This window comes from Cynocephalus volans, chromosome 14 (genome assembly GCF_027409185.1).
Source record: "Cynocephalus volans isolate mCynVol1 chromosome 14, mCynVol1.pri, whole genome shotgun sequence".
NCBI lineage: Eukaryota > Metazoa > Chordata > Mammalia > Dermoptera > Cynocephalidae > Cynocephalus > Cynocephalus volans.
Window position 1 is genome coordinate 68,828,202 of NC_084473.1, and position 20,056 is coordinate 68,848,257.

Here is a 20,056-nt window from a genome sequence, read left to right on the forward strand (position 1 = left end):
AGAAAGGACATTGTTGGGGGGGAGGGGGGGAGGGAGAAGGGAGGGAGGTTTTGGTGATGGGGAGCAATAATCAGCTACAATGTATATCGACAAAATAAAATTTTAAAAATATATATATATATTTTAGGAGGAAAAAAATAAAAAATAAAAATAAAAAATAAAAAAATAAAATAAAATAAAATAAAATAAAATAAAATAAAAAAAAGAGGCAAAGGACTACTAGCTGGATATCACCAAAAGAACAGCTGTGGCTGTTGGTAATAGTAGTTTTGTGGGGAGAAAAGTGCTAAGTAATAGCTCAACACACAAAGATATCTCTGAAGAAATATAAAACCCCTAAAGGATTTAAGTGATTAACTAAACTCAAAACCCTAATACCACACTAATAAGAAGCTAATTTGTTGATTTTAATAATGGACTCTATGTAGTTCAAATAATGTAAATGTTAACAGCATATAAACAGGAAACATAAATCAATTTCTTGGTAAGCAGAGAAATTATTACCAAATCAGTAATATCTGTCCCATCCCAGAAAAAAAAGAGAAATTTCCTTGGACACTGGGTCTACCTATATAATTAATTTGAAGAAAAATGTGGCTGCATCTTGAAGGCTCTGATCCATCTGGTCCCTTAATGACACCTGCAACTTCCTTATTTTGCTGCAGAGAAAGCCATAGGGATTGAGTCAACTTAGAGGATCATTATTACTAGTAGATGAGAGAATTTCCACATGAGATGTCAAATAGGGAACTCAGGTTAGTTTAGAAACAGACAATCCACTTACTGGTATCCTTCCCATTACCAAACAGAGTTGAGTTCCCACTTTATGAGAATGTTACCACAATTTATCTCCCTTACTAGGAATTGTTCTGGTCACAATGACTGAAATTTTATACACTAACAAAATAATTCTGAGTAAAAATCCCACAGGGGAAAAGGCATTTAAATGATGGCTCTGGAAAACACAGCCTAGTGCTCCTCTTAACTTAAAGGTAGTGTAGCCAAGTGCAAAGAAACTTGGACTTTAAAGGCAGTTCACACCCCAGATCCACTACCTCTGGATGAGTAATTTGTTTCACTTTTATCATCTATAAAATGGGATAATAATAGGTTTTCTTTGCAAATTTGTTGCAAGAAATGAGGATATATATATGTATATATATATATATAAACCCTAATCCCATATATATATTAGAATATATATACATATAAATATATGTATATATGTATGTGTGTGTGTGTGCACAAAAATCACACATGGAAAGAGAGAGAGAGACAGAGAGGGAGAGGATGGTTTGCATAGTACCTGGTGTATGGTATGTACTCAAAAGATAGTAGCTGTTATTAAATAATGAGAGACAGCTTAACATAGTGGAAAAAGCACAGCCCAAGGTAAAAAGACAGAATCTAGCGCCAATATTGATTAATTTTCTGACCATGGGCAAGACCACTTTAGGCCTCAGTTTCCACATTTGTCTAATGGTAAAAATAGTAACTATCCATATATCATAAAGGTTGTTTTTTTAAAAAAATGAGATAATAATATGTAAAAGAAGTCTGAATATTACAAAGTGATAAATGAATGCAAGACATTTTTATAATTAAAATTCTGACACTTGAACAATAGTCTTTTTTATTTAGGGAAACTTGAGAGATTATGAAAGGAGAAAGAGCAATTTAGAATTTTAACTTGAACAAACTTTTGGTCCTTATCTCAGAATAGTAGGTTATGACTTCTCTTTTTAATAAATAAATGATAATTTTTAACATTACATATGATCCAAAAATTGTTTTCAACCCCAAGCAAGAATTCACTTACTTTATTATTCAAAACAAGTAAACTCCACAAAAACTTATTGTGCACAATTTCGTGCAAGGTGCTACACTGTACACAGAAATAGGTCTCTACCCACAGGGTTCACAGTCCACAGCTGGCAATCAATCTAGTAGGTAGGATAGTATAATGGAAAAGCTTTAAAGCCAAACAAATCTGTTTAAATCCTGTCCCCGCCACCTATTTCCTGTATCCCTTACAAAGTACATATCCTCCCTGAGTTCATGTTCTCATCAGTAAAATGTATTAATAATACTTATCTAATTGGGGTATTTTGAGTCTTCATTAATTGCAATGACATAAAACACATGTAAAGCATCTGAAACACAGTGGATATTTCTTAATTACCATCCTCCCTTTTCCTCAACCAAGTACACAAATGTGAGAAATTGGTAAAGGGCCACAAAAAATGATTACACTGTATAATGTCGAATAAACTAATTATCCTGATTTGAGCATCACATATTGCACACAGGTATTGACATTCAATTCTGTACTCCACAGATACGTACAAGCAATTATATGTCAATAAAAATAAAATAAAACAAAAACAAATGAATGATACATCCCACCCAAGGTAGGTTAGTGATGTAAAAGAAATGCCATAAGACGGAAGGTGTCACATCTGGTTAGCAGAACTGAAAAGGACATCATGGAAGGTGCAGTATTTGAAATGAGCCTTGAAAGATGGGGAAGATTTCAATAGATATAGTTAAAGGGCAGAACTAGTAAAAGTAGACAAAAAGGCATGTGAAAAAAGATCGAGAATAGAAAACAGTTGTGCATGCTTGACAAAGAGCATTACTTCAGTTTGGGAGAAGTATCTTTGGTAAACAGAAAACAGAGAGAAAGATAAAGACAAAAAGGAGTTTGAAGTCCCACTGTGGAAAGTCTTAATGGTCATAGAGAATATTTTGTACTTACTAGGAGGCACTGACAGTTTCTCAGTAGCAGAATCACTTGGTTAGTCCTGAGATGACAGCAGTTCATTGAATTAAATAGAGTGCTAACAGAAATGTCAGCTTTAAAAGGGTTTTAGATAGGAAGAATTTCAGGAACTTGTATGTGGAAAATAACTTTCCCTTCAAGATGGCCCATCAAGTACCCAGGGATAAGTATCCTTGTATTCTTAGACAAGGAAATGAAAAGAATTTCCACACTTAATCCAGAAACCAAGGTGGATTATGAGAGATCCTGCCCCAGGTTATATAAATCAACATTAACAGCAGACATATAAAACAAATTCAGGATTCCCTCCTCTGAGTTCGTTACTTGAGAAAGCATTTCCTCTCTCTCAAGCATTTCTGAAACAAAATTATCAGGATAAAAAGGATAAATTCTCAAAAATATGCTCTTATGCTGAGCATGCAAAATGGGTAACTGTGCATGCAATTGTAAATTATACAATTAGAGCCTGAAAATATGCTTGTATGCTTACCTCATCTGTTAACTCTAGGGACATGGTAACATTTTAAAACTCTAACTGGGTAAAACCTTATTATTACAGTCATTTCTTGGTGCCTCATGAAAATAGGTAGATCGCTTTGGTCACCAAAACATCAAGGGAAAAAATGGTTGCAGAATTCAGTAATTTTCCCCACTGAGCATTCACTGTTTAACAATGAGTGTAATCTAGTACATTCTCCCCCACCTAAACAAACACTCACACTCACACTCATACTCCATAATCTTCAGGTCTCTCTGTTTCTCTTTCTCACACACACACGCAACCCTAGACAATGCCCTAGCCTGTTGGGTATCCATTTCTGTTATGATGTGGTCATAAAAATATCCCTGAAAACTAAGAGAAACTGGGGATTTCTTTTTTCTTTTTTTTGTTTTCTAAAGATGACCGGTAAGGGGATCTCAACCCTTGACTTGGTGTTGTCAGCACCACGCTCACCCAGTGAGCAAACCGGCCACCCCTACATGGGATCCGAACCTGCGGCCTTGGTGTTATCAGCACCACACTCTCCCGAGTGAGCCACAGGCCTGCCCCGAAACTGGGGATTTCAAAGTGTAAGAGAACTTGACAGTTTTTGCCTTTTTCTTTTCAGTTCTCTCCATATACAGATTCCCTACCTTTCTTAAATAAAACACAAGGTCAACTTTTAGACAGAGTTCTGTTCTATCACTAATATGGAGTTCCATAAAATTATCTAGCATGCTGGGGAACATGAGCACAAAAGCTGGGTAATCTATTTTGCTGTCTGTGAAAAAACGGAATAGTTTTAGAAATCATACTTACCTGATTCTAGCATATATAATGCTTGGTGAATCCAACTAATTTTTGAAAGTGTAGCTTCAGAAAGAGATCTCTATCTTAGACAAGACAGAAACATGGCATTTATGGAAGTAATATTGAGGACTTAGGGCTGTCAATTACTTTCCACCTTGATTCTGAATGGCAAATGGTAAGGTGATTCTGTACTCTAAATGGTAGGATCAACTCAATCCACACTGAGAGGTTACATAGTAGTTAGGTAGCAATAGCAGCTTAGAATAAACAAAAGACTTTCAACTCTTTTTTTTTCTTTTTTTTGTATGATACTACAAGATCTTACTCATTCAAATAACTGTACAATACTAGGAGAGACATAATGGCCAAAATACTATTGGCCATTTTCTCTCCAAAAATTGAAACACATTTGAAAAAAATCTTTCTTCATTAAAAGTGTTTTTTTAAAAAATATAAATTAGTTTTCAAAGAGATAAGAATGATTCTAAATATCACTTTCCCCTGCCCCCAGGATTATAAAAGCAGCAAATGTTTCATGAAAGAAAAATATTTTTAAAACACAGATAAACAAAGATGAAAAACGAAAAGCTACATAGAGAAGAGCACAGTTAAACCAGAATATATAATTCTAGACTTTTACTATATAAAATGTAGATGATTAACATGTGTATGTGTATATTAATAAAAATGAACCATATTATATATACTACTTTGCAATCTGCTTTTCCAATTAAGAAATAATGAATATATTTTAAATGAATAAATATATATCTACATTAATTTAATAAATGAATGACATTATATAAATATACAATAACTTAGTTAGCTAACACACCTGTTTATTGGACATTAAATTTATATCAACTCTTGAATGCACAAACCACAATACTGTGTTGAACATACATATATCTGAATTTCATGATATACACATGATTATTTCATTAAAATAGAATTCCAAAAGTGGAACTGCATGGCAAAAAGGTAAGCACATTTTAAGGGATTTCTGAGGTATACTGTAAAACCGATCTCCAAAAAGACTATACCAATTTAGACCCTACCAACAATGTATCAGATTATCTACTTCCAAAAATATTTCTCACAAATATTGAAAGTTACCATTTCTTAATTTACTTTTGGCAGGTTTATAACCAAAAATATCACAAACTTTAACATGTATGTCTTATTATGAGAGTTACACATTTTGTTCAGGTTCTCATTAGTCATTTGTCTTTCTTCTTTTCTGCCTGCTTACACACAAGTTTTGCTAATTTTTCCATTAAGTTGTGTGTCTTTTTGTTATTAAATTGGAAACAATTTAATATGTGTTATATATTTCAGATATTAGCCATTGGGGATATTTACTGCAGTTAATTTTGATGATGATCTTGCATTCTATTTATTAATTCCCTTCAGGGTCTTTAAAAATCATTGTATATAGTCAAATAATCAACCTTTTCCTTAATGATTTCAATCTTAGTGTCATCCTTAGAAAGGTGACACTTTCTTATTATAGAAAAATAATATTATATTACTTTCATATTATAGAAAAATCTGCCGATATTTTATTGGTTTCCTCCTAATTTCTTTCTTTTAAAAAATGGGAACATTTATTTGATCTAAAATTCATTTTGGTATATGAGGTATGAATTTAACCCTCTTTTTATCCATATATGCAAATAGTAGTGGCAACAGCAATTGCTCATGGTCATCTTAATCGTATATTAAATTCTTACATAGAATTTGAACTATTTATAGATTTTATATTGTGTTCTTTTAATCTGTTTGATAGGGACATTAAGTTATTTTGTTTCATAATAACATTTCTATATTTGATAAGAAAAGCCCACACAGATTAAGTTTCTTTTTCACATTTTTTAGCAAATATTGTCCACTTTTGCTTCCAACTGAAATTTAGAATTATTTTGTTAAGATACCTCTGCCCCATCAAATTCACCTGGTACTCACTGCAACTAGATTAATCTTGGAGAACCTCGCTACAAACTGAAATATTCTCATCCTGGAACACTGAATGTATTTGTACATAGCAAAGTCTCTTTTATACTACTCTGTGATGTATTCTTCACATGAGTTCTACAGAGAAATTATATCTTATGCATACAGAAATTATATCTTAGTTGATAGGGCTTTTTTGGCTGTATATTTTCTATGTGATACATAAGAGAAGCTAATTTGTTTTCTAAGGGAACCACCTAAACTTAATTCTTACTAGTCATAATTATTTTTCAGTGGATTTCATTGGGTTATCCAATTAGACAATAATAATTTATGAATAATGATAATATGGATATGCTAAGGTTTGAATGTCTGTTTTCCTACAAAATGCATGATGAAATTTAACCCCCAATGCAATAGTACTAAGAGGTGGGGCCTTTTGGGAAGTGATTAAGTCATGAGGGCTTTGCCCTCATGAGTGAAATTAGTGGCCTTATAAAAGAACTTGAGGGAGCAAGTTTGTCCCTTTTTGCCCTCTCTGCCATGTGAGGACACAGAAGGCAGTACCTATAAGAAGCAGGCCTTCAACAGACACCAAATATACTGATGCCTTGATCTTGAACTTCCCAGTCTCCAGACTGTGAGAAATAAATTTCTGTTGTTTATAAATTACCCATTCAAAGGTATTTCGCTATAGAACAAATGAACTAAGACAATAGCAGTTCATTATACATTTATAATTTATTCTTTTTTTATCTTATTTATTTGATAGAACCTCTAAAGCATTGGTGAGAAGCATCTTCACCCCACTTCTGATGTTAATGTAAATAAATGTTTTCAGTGTTCTACTGTTAAAACTATGGCAGCTGCTGAATTTCAAATTGATGCTCTTTATCATGTTATTGAAACATCAAACTGCTTGTATTTTAGTAAATTTTGTTTTTAAATCAAGAATGCAGTCCAGATGTTATACAATGCCTTTCTACAATATATCAAGCAAGATACTTCATCTCTCAGTAACAGGGTCAATTATATTAATAGATATTTTAAAATATCAAACCATCCTTGCATTACTGGAATAAATCCTACATAGTAGTGCTAAATTGCTTTCTTAATACACTAAGAATTGACTTGCTAAAGTTTTATGTATTTTATTTTTAATCCATAATTATAAGTGAGATTACTTTGTAATTTACTTTTTTTGTGCTAGTTTTGTCTGGTTTTGGTATCAAGATGAAGCTAGATAAAATGACATAATTTTCTAAAGGTGAATGCTTCCAATAAGAATAACTAGAAGTAAAAAATGTAGAAAAAACATATGTTTAAAGATACCAGAGTTCTGTGAAGCAATGAGGACTAAAGGAAATAAAAGTGCAGAAAAAGCACAACCTTTTAATGGTGAGATGAGGATATACATGCAGCTGCCCCTGGGGACATTTGCCAAACCTAGGCATGGGCAATAGACTGAGAATCTAGGTTAGGTCCAGGCCAAAAATAACTACTTGGTTGAAAGAAATCACAACAGTTTTGCTGCTTACAAAGGACTAGAATGCCTAAATTAGAGATTTGCGGACAAGTTTTCCCCTCAAGACATTTGCTAAATTCTAAAGCTACAGAACTGAGGAAAACAAGGGGTTAAACCGAAATTTTTGAAAAGCAATGTGGGATTTCCCACAGTTTCCCACTATTTCAAAAGACTCACTAGCGGAAAGATGCATAAGAGTCTCAGGTTGGAGCTGTCAGTCTATTCAGGCTGCTATAACAAAGTACTATAGACTGGCTAGCTTATAAACAACAGAAATCTATTTCTCACAGATCCAGAAGCAGGAAGTCCAAGATCAAGGTACCAGCAGATTCAGTGTCTGGTGAGGGCCCACTTCCTAGTTCATAAAAGATGTCTTCTTTCTGTGTCTTCACATGATGAAAGGAACAAAACAGCTCTCTGGAGCCTCTTTTATAAGAATACAAATCCCATTTGTGAGGCTCTACCCTCATGATCTATCACCTTCCAAGGACCTACCTCTTAATGTGATCACACTGGTAATTAGGTTCGACATATGAATTTTAGGGGTACACAAACATTCAGACCAGAGGAGTAGCTGAAAGCTCTTGGAGTGGTGAATTGACATGGACAATCTTCAACTACTATTTCCATGTTGGCAATTGCTGACCTGGGTACTGCTAAGACTCATTATCAAGAATTTGCCAAATTCTAAAACTGAAGAAGGAAGGAGGCTCAAATGATAAGGTTTCTCTGCAAAGCAGAAATTTCTACAGTCCTCTTTAGTGCTAAAGAGACAATGGTATGCCAGGCTCTTATTAAAAGCCCTGCAGACCATATCCTAGGAACAGAGACAAACTAGAGGCAAATTACACCAGCAACCCAAGCTTGAGCCAGATCAGTACATAACCAGACTAAGGTGATCAGCATCAATCCACAATCCATCTGCCCATTCTACCCATTTAATAAAGGAAAGGGTATGGACCTTTTCTGGTGGAAAATAACATCACCTGAAATCTCTACATATTTTAAACACAACGTCTTACATCAATCAAAAAATACTAGGAAGAGACAGGACCATATGACTGAAAACCAAGAAGAAAATCAGAAGCAATTCTACCAATATATAGGAAACCATACATAAGAGTTAGTAAACAATGACTTTAAATGACTATAACTAATACACTCAAAAAATATAGACAAATTAGATAAAAGGATGAAAAGTTTCATCAGAGAATTCCAGTTTATGAAAAAAAATTAGAAGATACTTTGAAACTAAAAGATTCATATCTGAAACTCTAACTCCTGTTTCCTGTTTATTTCTAAAGGCTTTCATGAGGTCTTTGTACTAACTACCCTGAAGATAGTAGAAAGATAAGTAGACATGATACTAGGGAACATTTTCAGAATAAACAAAATGCAAAACTCAGTGAAAAAATTATTGAAGAGGCCTCTAAATATCATTAAGGGTTGATAAATATAGCATGAGCTTTTATATACTGAAGAGCTTCTGAGCTAGTTAAAGCAGATACTGACATCTTTCATGAAAATACATTTTTAGGAAACTTTTTTCTACATAAAGGACAAAGTAAGAGCAACTGTCACTTACAGGAAGGTGTGTGAATACAGCAAAGGTGCTACGCAGAAAGGCAATGAGGTCTACTAGGTAATCACTAGCTTTGTTGTCCAAATCTCCTGTCGTCCAGTCATAGTCTGCCAGCTGTAGAAACTGGTCAATCTTCTGGTTTAAGTTGGTATAAATCTCTTCTTCAGCTGCATGCCTAGCATCCTGTAAAATAATATGAAATTTGAAAAATCATTCAGATTTCCCGTATGAACAAGGCAGACATTTATATGAGCTTAGAGCTATCTCACACGTATACTCATTAAGTAACATAATTGGAAATACTGAGTCATATCACAGTCTCTATTAATTTTTCTGTTTTCAAAAGCACAATGCAGTCTTTTCTAATTTTGTCTACAAGAAAAGCTATTATTCTGCTTCACTAAATGGGGAAACTGATTCAGTGCTCTCAGCAATCTGCATCCTTTTTTTACTTTCTTATCTCTGTTCAAAAATAAACTTGCTCTCAGGATTCTATGCCCTTTCATCTCTTCAGGGATTCCAGGAAGCTTCCCTCCTGTAATACCAACCTTTCTATATCGATATCTATAATATGTTCACAATATAAGTATCCTGTAGTTTGAACTCAATGCTATGTAGTCTCACTAGTTACTATCATACCTCTCTTCTTCATAATTGAACTCCTTAAAGATTGGTACACTGCAATGTTTTTTAAAATGCATTCTAGGTAACACTAATCCTAAAAGACATTAAAACAACATCAAAGAGTTCCTAGATCAAATAACTTTGAGATAATCTATATAAGAGATTCATAATGTACACTAGCAAATTAAAGTCTCTAAGAAGTATTGCATAAGTGGAACTAATGTGCCTAGAAAAATACTTTCAAGAAAAATGAGTAAACATTACACCAGGGCAATCAACATTCCAATGCTACGAATCCATCGAGTTCAGGGTAAGCCATGAACTACTTGCTACTATCCAATATGCATTTTTGAGTCTGATATTACCTGATCTCAATAAAACTTTCTCTACTGAAAACCCTGTCTTCTCATGGCTTTCATTACATAGTTTTCTCCTGGCTTTCCTTTTACTCCTCTAGCCTCAAAACTGATCACTTTCTCTGGATGATTTAATTAATTAATATAGCTTCCAGTATTTCTGTCTTCAATATAGATCTACTCGAAGCTCATTCTAATTCAGGAACCATATATCTGATTGCTCCATGGTCATTTTCACTCACTGAAACTTTGAAATCAGAAGGTTCAGGTCTAGACTCATATCCCCTACTCATCAACTGTTCAGATCAGATCAAGGCAGACATCTAAGCACCAAATTGGATTGCACTCTTTGCTTCACAGTCGGGAACTGGGCCCTGCAAATTCTTTTCTTTTAAAAAACATTTTATTGAAACATATTGATTATATATATTTATGGGGTACAGAGATATTTCAATACATGTATACAATGATGATCCATTCAGGGTAATTAGTATATTCATCATCACAAAACTTAATCATTTCTTTGTAATGTGCACATTTTATCTCCTCTCTTCGAGTCGTTTGGTAACATGCAGTAAATTATTGTTAATTACAGATTCCTGGTCAACTGTATACCAATAGGACTTATTTTTCCTATATTGCTGCAAATGACAGAATTTTGTTCTTTTGTTATTGTTGAGTATCTGTTGATGGACATTTAGGTTGATTCCATATCTTGGCTATTGTGAACAGTGTTGCAATAAACATGGGAGTGCACGTTTCTCTTCACCATGATGTTTTCTGTTTCTTTGGGTACACATCCAGTAGTGGTATGGCTGGGTCATATGGTAGTTCTTTCTTAGTTGTTAGAGAAACCTCCATACTGTTTTCCACAATGGCTGTACTAATTTACAATCCCACCAACAATGTATAAGGGTTCCTCTTTCTCCACCTTTTTGCCAGCATTTGTCATTTTCTGTTTTTTGAAAATAAATAGTCAACCTAAATGGGGTGAGATGGTATTTCAATGGGATTGTGATGTGCATTTCCCTGATGATTACTGAAGTTGAGTATTTTTTCATATACCTTTGGTCATTTGCATGCCTTTAAAAGAAATTTCTGCTCAGCTCCCTTGTGATTTTTAAATTGAGTTATTTGTTTTATTACTATTAAGTTGTTTGAGTTCCTTGTATATCCTGGATATTAGTCCTTTGTTGTATGCACAATATGCAAATATTTTCTCCCATCTGGTAGGATGTCTGTTTCCTCTGCTGGCAGAAGCTTTTTAGTTTCCTAAAATCACATTTGTTTCCTTTAGCTTTTGTTGCCTGTGCTTTTGAGGTCTTATTCATAAAACCTTTGCCAGTCCTTTGTCCTGGAGCTTTTCCCCTGTGTTTTCTTCTAGAAGTTTCATAGTTTCAGGTCTTACATTTAAGCTTTTAATCAGTTTGAGTTGATTTTTTATATGGTGAGAAACAGCGGTCAGTATCACTCTTCTACACATGGCTATCCAGTTTTCCCAGCACCATTTAATGAAGAGGTTGTCCTTTCCCCAATGTATGTTTTTAGCACCTTTGTCAAAGATTAGTTGGCTGTAAGTACGTGGGTTATTTCTGGGTTTTCTATTTTGTTCCATTGGTCCAAGTGTCTGATTTTATGCCAGTACCATGCTGTTTTGATTATAATAGCTTTTTAGTATAATTTGAAGACGGGTAGTATAATGCCTTCTGCTTTACCCTTTTTGCTCAGGATTGCATTGGCTATTCAATGTGTTTTGTTCTTCCATAAGAATGTGAGGATTGCTTTTTCTACTTCTTTGAAGAATGTCATTGGTATTCTGACAGGGATTGCATTGAATCTGTAGATCACTTTGGGTAGTATGGACATTTTCACAACATAAATTCTACCAATCCATGAGTAGAAAATGTCTCCTCATTATTTTGTATGCTCTTTAACTTCTATCATCAGTGTCATGTAGAGATCTTTTCATTGTAGAGATCTTTCACCTCCTTCGTTAGACTTATTCCTATGTATCTAATTTTTTTAGTAGCTATTATAAATGGGATTTTTTTCTTGATTTCTTTTTCTGCTAGTTTGTTGGTGTATAGAAATGCTACTGAGTTTTGTATTTAGATTTTATATCTTGCAACTTTACTGAATTTGTTTATCAGCTCTAAGAGTTTTCTGGTTGAGTCTTTACATTATTCAATATATAAGATCATGTCATCTGCAAACATGGGACAATATGACTTCCTCTTTTCCAGTTTGGGTACCCTTTATTCCTCTCTCTTGCCTAGTTACCTTGGTTAGAACTTCCAAACTATGTTAAATAGAAGTGGTGAGAGTGGGCATTCTTGTCTTGTTCCTGATCTTAGAGGGAACGTTTTCAACTTTTCCGCATTCATGATTTTAACTGTGAGTTTGTCATATATGTCATTTATTGCATTGAGATACTTTTCTGGTTGGATTTTATCAAATGCTTCTTCTGCATCTATTGAGATGATTGTATGATTTTTCTGTTTCAATTTCTTGATATGGTATATCACATTTACTGATTTGCGTATGTCGAACCATCCTTACATCCTTGGGATAAATCCCACTTGATCACAGTGTATAATCATTCTGATGTGCTACTGGATTCTGTTTGATAGTACTTTGTTGAGAATTTTTGCATCTGAGGTCATCAAGGATACTGGCCTGTAGTTTTTTTTGTTGAGTCTTTGTCAGGTTTTGGGATCAGAATGATGCTAGTCCCATAGAATGAATTTGGGGGAATACTCTCTGCTTTGATTTCCTGCAATGGTTTGAAAAGAATTGGAACTACATCTTCTTTAAAAGTTTGGTAGAATTCAGCAGTGAAGTATTCTGGTCCCAGGCTTTTCCTCGTTGGGAAACTGTTGATTACTGATTCACTCTTGTTGCTTGTTATTTGTCTCTTCAGGTTTTCTATTTCTTCTTGGTTCAGTCTTGGTAGGTTGAATGTGTCCAAATATTTATCCATTTTCTCTGGATTTTCAAATTTGTTGGTGTATAGTTGTTCGTAATACTCTCTAATGTTTCTTTGCATTTCTGAGGACTCAGATGTAATTTCTCCTTTTTCATTTCTGATTTTTGATATTTTGGTCTTTACTTTTTCTTAGTCTAGCTAATGTTTGTCAATTTATCTACTCAAAAAAATAACTTTTTGTTTCAGTGAACATTTCTATCATTTTGGGGGGGTCTCTATTTCATTTAGTCTACTAATTTTGGAATTGGCTTGTTCTTGCTCTTCTAGTTCATTGAGGTGTAATGCTAGGTTATTTGGGATCTTTTAACTTTTTTGATGTAATAATCTTCCCTCTTTGTACTGCTTTTGCAGTACCCCATAGGTTTTGGTATATTCTGCATGTATTTTCATTTGTTTCAAGAAATTTTTTGATTTCCTGTTTTATTGTTTCTTTTATCCATTGGTTTTGGTATCAGGATGATGTTTGTTTCATAGAAGGAGTTTGGGAGATTTGCCTCTGTTTCAATATTTTGGAATAGTTTGTAAAGAATTGGTGTCAGTTCCTCTTTGAATGTTTGGTAGAATTCTGCTGTGAATCCATCTGGTCCTGGACTTTTCTTTGTTGGGAGCCTTCCGAAAACAGCTTCAATCTCTTTTATTGTTGTTGGTCTGTTCAGATTTTTTACATCTTGTTGTCTCAGTCTGGGTAGTTTTGTGTGTCCAGATATTTATCCATTTCCTCCAGATTTTCAAATTTGTTGGCATATAGTTGTTCATAGTGTCTCTAATGATTCCTTGTATTACAGAGGTATCATTTGTAATATCACCTTTTTCATTTCTAATTTGTGTTATTTTGGTCTTCTCTTTTCTTTTTTTAGTTAGCCTTGCTAATGGTTTCTCAATTTTATTTATCTTTTCAAAAAACCAACCTTTTTGATTCATTGATCTTTTGTATCATTTTCTCGGTTTCAATTTCATTAAGTTCTGCTCTGATCTTAATAATTTCTTTCCGTCTGCTAACTTTGGGTTTGGATTGTTCTTGTTTTTCTAGTTCTTTAAGGCTGTTCACTTGCCATCTTTCCCTTCTTCTGAAGTAACCATTTAAAGCGATAAATTTCTGCCTTAGGACTGTTTTTGCAGCATCCCACAGGTTTTGTTATGATGTATCATTGTTTTCATTACTTTCAAAAAATTTTTGATTTCCTGTTGAATTTCTTCTTGGACCCATATGTCATTAAGTAGAATGCTGTTTAATTTCCATGTGTTTGTATAGTTTCTAGAATTTTGTTTGTTATTGATTTCTAATTTTACTCCATTGTGGTCTGAGAAAATACATGGGATAATTCCAATTTTTTTCAATTTGTGGAGACTTGATTTGTGACCTAAAATGTGATCTATCCTGGAGAATGATCCATGTGCTGATGAGAAAAATGAATATTCTCAGGTTGTTGGGTGGAATGTTCTGTAGATATCTGCCAAGTCCAATTGGTCTAGCATGTTGTTTAGATCTTGTGTTTCTCTACTGATTTTTTGCCTAGATGATCTGTCCAATATTGAAATAGTGGGGTGTTCAGGTCCCCTGCTATTATGGTATTAGTGTCTATTTCCTTCTTTAGGTCTAATAGAGTTTGCTTTATTAATCTGGTTGCTCCAACATTGAGTGCGTATATATTTATGATTGTTATGTCTTCTTGAAGGATCAATCCTTTTATCATTACGTAGTGGCCCTCATTATCTCTTTTTATGGTTTTTAGTTTAAAGTCTGTTTTGTCAGATATAAGAATAGCTACTTCAGCTTGTTTTTCATTTCTGTTTGCATGGTAAATCTTTTTCCATCCTTTCACTCTTAATCTATGTGAGTCTTTATAGGTGAGGTGGATCTCTTGAAGGCAGCATATAGTTAGGTCCCCCTTTTTAATCCAGTCAGCCAGTCTGGGACTTTTGATTGGGGAATTTAAGCCTTTTACATTAACAGTTGTTATTGAAAAGTGTTGATTTAATCCTAGCATTTTATTGATTTTTGTTTGGATGTCTTAATTGTCTTTTGTTCCTTTCTTTCTGATTTACTGTTTGTCTTCTGTATTTGTCGGTTCCTTAGGTTGCATATAAACTTTTTTTTCTCTTCATTATTGGCATTTTTATTTTACTAGTGGGTTTTGATTTTTCTTGAGTTCTTATGGCAGTGGTAATTGTTTTACAGGTACCAAACCCAGTACTCCCTTGAGAATTTCTTGTAAGGGTGGTCGTGTGGTAGTAAACTCCCACAGTTTTTGTTTGTCTGAGAAATATACTATTTGCCCTTCATTTCAGAAGGATAGCCTTGCGTGGTAAATTATTCTTGGCTGGCAATCTCTGTCGTTTAGTATTTTGAATATATCATCCCATTGTGTTTTTCCTTTCTGTAAAAACTTTCTAGTCAGTTTGTCGATATCCACAAAATAATTTGCTGAGATTTTGATTGTAATTGCATTGAGTCTATACATGAAGTTGGGAAGAAATAAGATCTTGGTAATATTGAGTCCTCCTATCCATAACATGGAATAGATCTCCATTTATTTAGATCTTTCTCCTTTGGTTTCTTTCATAAGAGTTTTGTAGTTTTCTTCACATAGATCTTGTATATATTTTGTTAGACTCATACCTAAGTGTTTTATTTTTATTTTTGATGCTAATATAAATGGAATTGTGTTTGTAATTTCAAGTTCCAGTTGTTCGTTGATAGTATAAAATAATTAATTTTTGTACATTAATGTTGTATTCTGAATTTTGCTATAATCACATATTAATTCCATTCATTTGTTATTTCTTTGGGATTTTCTACATAGTTAATCATGATATCTGCAAAGTTCCGTTTTTTCCATCCCAATCTAAATATCTTTTATTTCCTTTTCTTGTCTTACTGGATGTTGAATAGGAGTGATATAAGAGACATCCTTGCCTTGGTCCTGATCATAGAGGGATAACATCCAGTTTCTCACCATTAAATTTAATGGTAGCTGTAGGTTTTGCTGCAGATTTTCTTTCTCAAGATGAGGAAACCTTCTATTCTAGTTTTCTCAGAGTTATCATGAATGGTTTTTTGGGGTTTTTTTTTTTTTTTTGCATCTATTTATATGATCATATGATTTTTCTTCTTTAGTTTGTTGAAGTGATGAATTACAGAAGTTGATTTTTGAATGCTGAACCAGCCTTGCAGACCTAGAATAAATTTCACTTGATTGTGGTTGTACAATTCTTTTTCATACATTGTTGGATTTGATTTGTTAATATTTTATGAGGATTTTTGCATCCACGTTCATGAACAATATTGGTGTATAGTTTTCCTTTCCTATGATGTTTCGTTTTGGTATTAGGATAATGCTAGCTTCATAAAATGAGTTGGGAAGTATTCCCTCTGCTACTATATTCAGGAAAAGATTATAGAGAATAGATTTAATTTCTTCCTTAAATGTTTGGTAGAATTCACCAGTGAACCCATCTAGTTCTGTTGCTTTCTGTTTTGTAAGGTTGTTAATCATTGATTCAGTTTCTTTAAGAAATACAAGCCTATCCAGTTGATCTATCTCTCCTTGTGCAAGTTTTGGTAGATTGTGTCTCTCAATGAACTGGTCTATTTCTTGTGGGTTTTCAAATTGTGGTTAAGAAGTTGTTCATAATATTGCTTTATTATTCTTCTAATGACCATGGATTAAATCAATAGTAATGGCCTCTCTTTCATTTATGAATTAGTACAGTCATGAGACACTTAATAATGGGATACTTTCTGAGGAATGTATCCTTAGGCAATTTTGTCAGTAAAGTCATTTTGCAGTGCATGACTATATTATCAATTTCTGTCTTCTCCCTTTTTTCTTGATTAGCCTGGCTCAAGATTTATCCATTTTATTGGTCTTTTATAAAAACCAGCTTTTGATTTTGTTCATTTCTCCACTGATCTTGTGTTTTAATTCTCATTAATTTCTGCTCTAATTCTTATTTATTTTCTTCTGCTTACTTTGGATTTAATTTGCTCTTCTTTTTCTAGTTTCCAAAGGGGGAAGCTTAGTCTACTGAATTTAGATCTTTCTTACTTCCTAATCTATGCTATTAATGCTATAAATTTCCCTCTAAGCAATGCTTTTACCACATCTCACAAATTTTGGTAGGCTGTATTTTTATTTTTATTGGTTCAAAATATTTTTAAATCTCTTGAGACTTTTTCTTTGACCCATGTTTTATCCTGAAATATGTTGTCTACTTCTCAAATATCTTGGGACATTCTAGCAATCTTTCTATTATTCATTTCTAGTTTAATTCCATATGGTCTGGGAGAAAGTTTTACATGATTTCTATTCCTTTAGAATTTGTTAAGGGATGTTTATTTCCCAAAATGTGGTATGGCTTGGTGAATGTTCAGTATGTGCTTGAGAAGAATGTGTATTCTGCTGTTGTTGAATGAAATATTCAATAAATGTCAATTAGAACTAGTTGATTGGTGGTGCCATTCAGTTCATCTATATCCTTACTGATTTTCTGCCTCCTGGATTTGCGAGTTACAGATAGAAGGGTTTGCTAAGAGATTTTATCAGGAATAGAAGTTGACATGTAAAATACATTTTTTAGTATCTTTTAAAATACTTATATATTTTTTCTCCTTTTATCTTTTAAAGTAGTAATTAATTTTAAATAATTTTCTAATACTAATCATCCCTGCATTCTTAATCTTAGTTTAATCCCATGGGGTGGTTTTTTGGTTTTTTGTTTTTGTATGTACTTCTGAATTTTGTTTGATTTTTATTTACAATTTTTACATCACTATTTACCTTTAATTGTTTCAATCTTATGTGTGTGTGGTTTTTCCATATTTTGAATCATTTTATGCTGATTTTGAAAAAAAGAATCACAATAGTTTGTTTCTTTCTCTATGATCTGGAATAGGTTAAATTATACAGCAATTATCTCTTTCTTGAAGGCCTAAATGAATTCACTGGTAAAATCATCTGAACATCACCCAATTTTAAAATCTTTGACAATGGCCGCACTCGGGAGAGTGCGGCGCTGGGAGCACAGCAGTGCTCCTGCCGCGGGTTCGGATCCTATACAAGGATGGCCGGTGCGCACGGTGCGGCCGGTCACAAAAATGACTAAAATCTTTGACAATGTATTCATTTCCTACATAGTTATTAGTCAATTTGGGTTTTCCATATCTTTTAAAATCACTTTTAGTCATACATTTTCCTATAGATCCTCAAATTTACTAGCACAGAGTTACACAAAGTATTCTAGGTATTTAATTTCCTCTCATTCTGAACTTTGAGTAATTGTGATTTATTTATTCCTTCCTTCTTTCTCTTCCTTTCTTTCCTCTTTCTCTCTTTCCTTTTAATTAGGCAAGACAGAATGTTTATTTTTAAAAATGCAACACCCCCTTACTTGAAGTCTTTCCAAGACTTTAGAATAAAGTCCAAATATCTATCAATATAAAAGAAAGTGCTTCATAGTTTGGCATTTACCTACTTCTATATTTTCCTGCCATATTTATTCTACCCTTAATATGTCTGACTTTATCTTTTCATCTCTGTACATGAAGTTTAAATGTCCCTCACATCCTCCCCATCCTTTCCTGTGTGGACACCTCTTGCTGGTACCAAGACACATTCCACTTTGTACCTTGTCTGGGAAGTCATCCTTGGAGGTCCCAAAGCTGGGACCTAATTCTGTATGGAATTTTCCTGTCAATATTCAAGTCCCTTGGCACTCAATCCTCATATCTTTTCTCTGTCTATACTCAATTACCAGAACAAAGTTGGTCCCATGGCATTAAATACAATCCTTATGCTAATGAATTCTAAATTTTTATCCCCGGCTCTGATCCTGCCCTGCCAATTTAATATCTCTACGCAGATGACAACTAAATATATCAAGCATATATGTCAAAAATGGAAGTCTTGATTCTGCTCCTACTCCCCAAATCTATTACTCTCTCAGTGTTCTCCATCTCAAAAAATAATACCACCATTCATCCAGTTTTTTGAGTTCAAAAATATTAGAATTTTCCTCGACTCCTTTATTTCTCTTAAAACCCCATAATAAATCAGTAAGACTTGCTGTCTCTACCTTCAAAAATATTTCTTACCACTTTTACCTCTACCACTCTAGTCCAAGTGACCTCTATCTCTTACCTGGACTACTTCAATAACCTATAAATTGGACTCTCTTCTTCAACTCTGATTTACAGTGTATATATTTTCCACATGACAAACTGTATTAGTCATTAAAAGATAAATCAGATCATCATTACCACCCCCAATCTTCTAATGACTTCACATCTCATTTCAGAATAAAATCTAAAGTATTTATTATGGCTTACAAGGCCAGAAATCACCTGACTCCCAATTACCTCATCTCTTACCACCCCTACCACTAGTGATAGATACATCACTGCTAGACTGACCCCCTTGCTATTCCTTAAATACACCAGTACCTACCACTGTACTGCCCCCTTTGACTGGAATGAGTATCTATCAGAAATCCAAATGATTCAATTTCTCATTTCATTTGGGTCATTTATTTTTTTCCTAGTTCTTACCAGTATCTGACATTATATTAGATTTGTTTGTTGTTTATCATCTATTAACTCATTAGAAAATAGTCTTTGTAAAGTCATGAGACTTATTTATAAAGGTACTAAAAAACTTCATGGAAAAATGGAATTAAAGATAATACGAATCTTTCCACAAACTTTTTGAAGTATCCTTGTATTTCGTTCATGTCTATATTATTGCCTGGTATGTAGCAAATGCTTTATAAAAACTTATTGAATCAACAAGGGATTGACATGATCATCACATGTTGTACACAAGTAATGATAGTCAACACTATACCCCCCAAATATATATAGTCAATTACACTTCAAGAAAAGAAGGAAAAAAAGAAAAAAATGAAGAACTGAATGCATTTAATGTATTATTCTAGTACTTTTTATTTAGTTACTTATAG

The 20,056-nt window shown here is 33.5% G+C and overlaps 1 protein-coding gene across 3 annotated transcripts in view; it reads right to left on the reverse strand.

Moving 5' to 3' along the window:
* Positions 1–20,056, reverse strand: part of EXOC6B (exocyst complex component 6B) — a 765,574-nt gene that overhangs the window by 318,993 nt on the left and 426,525 nt on the right. For all 3 annotated transcript variants that reach the window (XM_063078345.1, XM_063078346.1, XM_063078344.1), the window contains one exon: positions 9,137–9,316. In XM_063078345.1, the coding sequence (XP_062934415.1) occupies positions 9,137–9,316 (180 nt within the window). The remainder of the gene's footprint in view (positions 1–9,136; positions 9,317–20,056) is intronic.